Source organism: Leopardus geoffroyi, chromosome D3, assembly GCF_018350155.1.
Source record: "Leopardus geoffroyi isolate Oge1 chromosome D3, O.geoffroyi_Oge1_pat1.0, whole genome shotgun sequence".
Classification (NCBI taxonomy): Eukaryota; Metazoa; Chordata; class Mammalia; order Carnivora; family Felidae; genus Leopardus; species Leopardus geoffroyi.
The window spans coordinates 7,055,566-7,062,440 of record NC_059339.1 but is presented as its reverse complement, the minus strand read 5'-3'; the positions used below and the strand labels follow the sequence as shown (position 1 = coordinate 7,062,440).

Genomic DNA, 6,875 nt, shown 5'->3' with positions numbered 1-6,875 from the left:
AATGTTTTAATTTATTTTTGAGAGACAGAGAGTGCCTGCGAGTGGGGGAGGCGGAGAGAGAGGGAGAGAGAGTATCTGAAGCAGGCTCTGTGCTGACAGCAAAGAGCCTGATGTGGGGCTCGAACTCACAAACGGGGAGATCATGACCTGAGCTGAAATCAAGAGTCAGGTGCTTAACCGACTGAGCCACCCAGGTTCCCTGGGTGTGGAGATTACTTTTAACATAAAAAAAAAAAAAAAAAAAAAAGAAGAAGAAGAAGCCGATCATTAATACCATTTTCCTCCTGAACTATCATAATCAAGAGAAAGGATATTTTGTAAGCATGCTGGAGAGAAACCCAGTTTTTCAACCTGATGACATCAGTAGGTCGATTCATTTTCTCTCATTTTCGAAAGTCATGTACCCCGATTCCTGTTGATGGCTGTAAATCCCTCTGTGGGTGCGGCCCGAACACTGAGTTTATCAATATTTGCCAAGAGCCTAGAAGTGCTTGCTTTTCATTTGCCTGGGCCGTGGGATTGTGGACGATAGGTCAGCCCTGACGTTTGTGATGCCACATGCAAACCCTTTCTCTCCGAAGAGTCAAGGTGGCCAAATCTTAAATTTGAGCTCCAGGAGAATGACAACATTGCCGCAGAAGACACAGAACCTCGTGAACACAGCGTCATGGCCAGGTGTTCCCTGGCCAAAGAGTATTTCTAAGCCCCGAGTTTATGAAGCAATACATAAAATAATGAAGAATTTAGGGGCGCCTGGGTGGCTCAGTCAGTTAAGCGGCCGACTTCGGCTCAGGTCATGATCTCACGGTCCGTGAGTTCCAGCCCCGCATCGGGCTCTGTGCTGACAGCTCAGAGCCTGGAGCCTGTTTCAGATTCTGTGTCTCCCTCTCTCTCTGCCCCTCCCCCGTTCATGCTCTGTCTCTCTCTGTCTCAAAAATAAATAAATGTTAAAAAAAAAAAATAATAATGAAGAATTTAGTTCTCCAGGAAGGTCTTCTGAGGGGCTGTAGAACTCACATCTGGAGGTCCCCATCTGAATGGAGATGGGTGTGTGAATTGTGTTGCTTCCAAAGGTTGACTGATTGCTTCTCCATTCTCTGGGACCACCATCTTAAAACATGGCAGATATTTGGGCAGCAAGAGAATTGAGATCCACCTAAAGGCCAAACGTGCTATGTATGAGTGACATGGAAGGTGATCTGGAATGTTATATGAGGAACACCTGGCAGAGAGCATGTCTTTACCCAAACAGTAATTTTAAAATACCCTTTGTGGGAGCGCCTGGGTGGCTCAGTAGGTTAAGCGACCAACTCCTGATTTCAGCTCAAGTCATGATCTCACGGTTGGTGAGTTCGAGCCCCACATCAGGCTCTGCACTGACAGAGCCTGCTTGGGATTCTCTCTCTCTGCCCCTCCTCTGCTCATGCTCACTCTTGCTCCCTCGCTCTCTCTCAAAATAAATAAATAAACTTTAAAAAATAGATAAAATAAAATACCCTTTGCAGAGCTGCTCTGTGACTTGTTTTCATGACTCTTTTATAGAGAATGGTTTGGGACCAGTCAAATTCTCTCATGTGAGAATCTGACTGGAGAGACAGGGGTATGGAGGGGTTGAGTCAAGTTCATGGCTAAGAGTTGGGGCAAAGGGCTGTGAGCTGGTCTCCTGGAGCTGCCCAACCCTGGTTTAACTCTCTCTCTCTCTCAGTTTCTGTGAGATATGCTAGTATCTTTCCTCTCTTTTTATTTTTCATTTTTTACTTAAGCTAATTTGAAGTGTGATTCAGTTACTTGCATTTATGAGGCCCCTGAGTTACACAATTATAATAAGGCATCATCCCACTACAATGAGGGGAAAAAAAGGAATTTCCTTCTCAGGAGCTTAGCTGGTAATACAAACAGCCCAGCCTCAACCGTCAAAGAATTTCATCAAAAGTTCAGTTCTAGGGATGGCTTGGTGGCTCAGTAGGTTAAGCGTCTGACTATTTTTTTTTTTAATGTTTATTTCTTTTTTGAGAGAGAGAGAGAGAGAGAGGGAGCACATGTGTGAGCAGGGGAGGGGCAGAGAGAGAAGGGGACAGAGGATGCAAAGTGGGCTCTGCACTGACAGCAGAGATCCTGACATAGGGCTCGAACTCATGAACCTTGAGATCATGACCTGAGCCAAAACCAAGAGTTGGACACTTAACCAGCTGAGCCACCCAGGCACCCCACATTTTTGTTGTTTTAAACTCCCAGATTGGTACTTTGCTATGGTGGCCCCAGGAGGCAAGTACATTCACACACACCAACTGAGTCTCACCTCGGGGCCTTTGTGGTTACCGTCACCACTGGCTAGAATGTCCTTCCCCCAGGGTTTTGCACATTTTGCCGATTTCTGCTCTGCCTTGTCTTTTTTTTTTTTTTTTAATTTTTTTTAACGTTTTATTTATTTTTGAGACAGAGAGAGACAGAGCATGAACGGGGGAGGGGCAGAGAGAGAGAGGGAGACACAGAATCCGAAGCAGGCTCCAGGCTCTGAGCTGTCAGCCCAGAGCCTGACGCGGGGCTCGAACTCACGGACCACGAGATCGTGACCTGAGCCGAAGTCGGACGCTCAACTGACTGAGCCACCTAGGCGCCCCACTCTGCCTTGTCATTTATGGCTCAGGTCAAGGTCGCTTCTTCATAGAGACCTTCCTGGTCATCCCAGACCCCTCCCTTTTCAGCCCATCACCCTGCTTTGCTGTCTTCATAATACTCCCAACTGTCCCCAATTCCTTTTCCAGTCACTGTTTTACTTTTCTGTTGTCTCCCCACCCCGAAGGTGAGTCCTGTAAGAACAAGGACTTGGGTACCTTGTCCCTTGTACTATGTCCACCAACCACCCGGCACAGCATCGGGCACATAGTTGGTGCTGATACCTGAGAGCTGATGGAGGGGTGCCTGGCTGGCTCAGGCAGTAAAGCAGGCAGCTCTTAATCTCAGGGTCGTGAGTTCAAGCCCCACACTGGGCATGGAGCCTATTTAAAAAAAAACAAAAAACAAAAAGCTGATGGAACTCATGAACAAATGAAACGAATGTGAATGAATTCTAAACAGGTCAGAGTTTCACAGCCGGGCTCCCTGCTGACTCATGCGTTTGAGGCCGGGGAACTACTCCTTCCCTCTGAGCCCATGTCTCCCAACTCTTCTTCTTTATAAGAAGGCGATTTCTGCTTTAACTTTCTACTTCTAGGAATGGACTGGAGAACCGGGCAAGCAAAGTGCTCTCAAAACACTTCACCACGAGAACGTCTATGTCTATTCATTTACTGCCATTCAACTATGGCTAGGAGTCTGAGTATCTACCTTTCTTATCTGTTTCTGAGTCAGGATGTCAAAGCAAGCCTCATCTTGCTAAAGAATCAAGGAGTGACAAGCTGGGAATGAAAGCGTAACAGAAACTTGGACGGATCACAGACTCAAACCAGTACGTCTCCTTTCCATCCAGAACTGGGAACTACAATAATTCCATAGGAAATTCTTTCTTCCCCCTCCTGTGCAAGCACCCCAGTCTGTCCCCATTCCTTTTTTTTTTTTCCCCAACACATCATTTTGTTTAACCACCATGCTTTATTATTTATTTATTTTAAAGTTTACTTATCTTGAGAGAGAGAGAGAGTACTTGAGAGCAGGGGAGGGGCAGAGACAGAGGGAGAGACAGAAAATCCTAAGCAGGCTCTGAGTCAGCACAGAGCCGACTGTGGGGCTCTATCTCGAACTGTGAAATGGTGACCGGAGCAGAAACCAAGTCAGACGCTTAACCAGCTGAGCCACCCAGGAGTCCCCGATTCCTTTTTTTAACACACAAATAGTAACATCAATATTCACCAAACTCTAAATAAAATGTGCAGTGCTCTTGCAACCCTGTCTGCACCTCCCTTCCCAATTAAATGGTTTTTTATTTATTCCCAGCCCTTTCTCGTCCTTGTCCTAATGCAGGTGTAATTTTCACTTAACTGTCTCTTGGTGCGGTTCAGCGTCCACATCCTTTTCTTACTTTACAGTATTCAGTATTTTTCTACTAGGACACAGTTGACAGCCCATAAAAGTCTCTGCTTAAGTAAGAAGTCCGTTTCTGTGAACCATCATCCGGACACATGCAACACCAGACAGTGTGTCTCACATCCAAGTTTATTGACAGGGTAGATTTCCCATAAGGATAGAAACACGAGCAAAGGAACCAGGAGGCACCTTCTCCCTCGGATTGCTGGACAGCAACTCCCTTTTAATGACAAAAGCAAACAGAGGTGGGAAGCGGCTATCTTCTCCAAAGTCTCTAACTGCTCAGCCTTCAAATTAGTGTCAACAAGAAAGGAATGGATTAGCCGAAGGTCGTAGCACACACGCCTTTCCTTTTTCTTAGTAAGACTGTTTTGCTCCGTCCCTCCCTGGCTAATCCCTCTCTTCCCACTACTGCAAACTCAGATATTAACCAAAGCTGTGAGTCTCTTTGCCTAGTGCTTTTCTGCTAAAGCTTGGCTGAGAGATGAATCCATGGAATGTAAGTGACCTACTGGCTCGGTTAATGACGCCTGGCCTCCCTTCCGGGGCAATAACTTCCCTCCAGTCACTTAGCTCTGCTTGTCTCAGCTGGAGTCCACCAACAGGCTGGATACCCACTCCCTCCCCAGGAGCTGAGAACCATCCACATCTCAGGCAAGGGAGGGAAAGAGGTCAGTGAATCACAGGTGCTGATGGGCGTCTCTGTGGCTCCAACTCTACTCAGCAGAAGGTGAGGACAGTTTTGCCGTCTTCGGTCCTGTGAGTGTCAGAGATTGAGCAGAAGTTTCAGAGGCTTTACTCTCTGTTCCCCCCAAGATTCCTCTGCTGACGTTCTGCAACTAGGCAGCCCACTCTGCCACACCACTTCTCTAAGTCTGATTCTCTGAATCTGGAAGTTCCAGGAAACCACAGGTCAGGTCTAACGATGGTACTCTGTGCACCCAGCCAAACCGTTTCTCCAGAGACCTTGGTTCTTGGTAACAATCTCTCTTCTTGGCTCGATTATTTAGCGAGAAGCTGGGGCTGGATAAGATGGGTTCCACGGCTCCCTGGGGTTGGCCATTAAAGTGTCTGGAACACTCCTGGTTGTACTCAGATCCCCCGTGAGCTCCATGCTTGTGCTCTGGTTGTTCTCTGGCCCTTGTGGTGTCTTCTTCCGCAGGCAGCGGTTGATCAGGGTGGAGAAGAAGTTGGGAAAAGATGGGCTGGAGAAGTAGTACACCAAAGGGTCCAGCATGCTGTTCATGTAGGTGAAGCTGAGGGTGATGAAAAACGCCAGGTCAACCGAGCGATAGACATCACAGTTCTTCGTACCCGTGGTGCGCAAGAGCCAGAAAATGCGTATGCGCACAGCCACGCTGGGCAGGAAGCAGATGATGAAGACAATGGCCACCACCAAGATGAAGTTGATGGCCCTCTTGATCTTGGCGTGTCTGTCCATTTGCCGCTGGCGCAGGCTGCAGATGATTCTGGCCGAGCAGAACAGGATGATGCCCAGGGGCAGGATGAACTCCAGGAGGAACATGGCATCGTGCCACCTGAAGGTATGGCAGATGCTAAAGCTGCTGCACAAATTCGCATCTCGATTCCTGATCAACATCTTTTTGTGCAGGAGGTGACCCGTCAGGCCGATGGTGACACCCCACAAGAGGCAGGAGATGATGGCCGCCGTCCGATTGGAGATCTTGTTCAGAGCATGGTGGGGATGGACCACCCGGAAATACCTGTCCACGGCCACCACGGTGAGGAAGATGATGCTGCCCTGGCGGTTCATGGCCAGCATAAAGAGCATCAGCCTGCAAGGGATGTCCCCAAACTTCCAGTCCCACTTCCTCACGTAGTTGTCCGTCAAGAATGGCAGGCAGATGATCAGGAGAAAGTCGGCCACGGCCAAGTTGAACAGGAAAATCCGGCTGGATTTCCAGGACTTGAGGTGGAAGCAGAAAATCCACAGGGCAAGGCCATTGCCCAGGAGCCCGAAAACAAACTCCAGCCCCAGCACTGGTGGCAGCACATTGGCAATGAAGTCATCCCGGAACACACAGCAGTTCTTCTTGTCTATTTCCAGAAAATGATTCTGCTGCTGGTGCAGGTTCATGAGTGGAGCGAGTCAGTCCTAGGGAGCGCCTCACCTAGCGAATGCCCAAGGAAAGAGGTGTGTGTCTGAGTGGCGAATGTGAGGTTCAGCTCCCGCCTTTATGTCATGTCAGGGTGTTGAAATAGATGACTGAATGGTTACCAGGAAGCTACGAAATCGTTTAAAAAAAAAAAAAAAAAAAAAAAAAAAAGCCAGCAAGGCTCTTATGCAATCTGCTGTTTGCATAAACAAGTAATAAAAATCCCCTGGGCAGACAGGAACCCACAGCTTCCTAAATGTAAAGGATAAGTTTAGGCAAGCCAACTGCCATTTGTGAATTACTGAAACGTGGAAGGCATCCCTTTGGAAGGCTGTGTGTCCACATACTGAGTACTTAACATTAGAGAATTAAATCACTGGCAGCTTGTTGGCTTACATAATGAACAAAACAACAATGGCAATAATAATTTCCTGTGCTAAGCAACATGGTTTTCCAGAAACATTAAGAATGAGTATGGGGGCGCCTGGGTGGCTCAGTCGGTTGGGCGTCCAACTTTGGCTCAGGTGATGATCTCTCAGTTTGTGAGTTCGAGCCCCGCTTCAGGCTCTGTGCTGATAGCTCAGAGCCTGGAGCCTACTTCAGATTCTGCGTCTCCCTCTCTCTCTGACTTGTGCTCTGTCTCTCTCTCTCAAAAATAAACATTAAAAAAAAAAAAAAGAATGAGTATGAAGCTTTAGCATGTATATGATTTAAGAAACAGTATCATGCTGGGGT

General features: G+C 47.6%; 1 protein-coding gene across 1 annotated transcript; it reads right to left on the bottom strand.

Annotated features, from left to right (window-relative positions):
* Window positions 1-4,138: 4,138 nt before the first annotated feature.
* HCAR2 (hydroxycarboxylic acid receptor 2) lies at window positions 4,139-6,630 on the bottom strand. The gene has a single exon (XM_045457839.1). It carries the CDS (start codon window positions 6,119-6,121, stop codon window positions 5,030-5,032), a length of 1,092 nt encoding a protein of 363 aa, XP_045313795.1. The 5' UTR covers window positions 6,122-6,630; the 3' UTR covers window positions 4,139-5,029.
* Window positions 6,631-6,875: the final 245 nt, after the last annotated feature.

What these genes read in the sequence shown, in the direction of transcription:
- HCAR2 (XM_045457839.1), bottom strand. Translation starts at nt 6,121, where the DNA reads ATGAACCTGCACCAGCAGCAGAATCATTTTCTGGAAATAGACAAGAAG.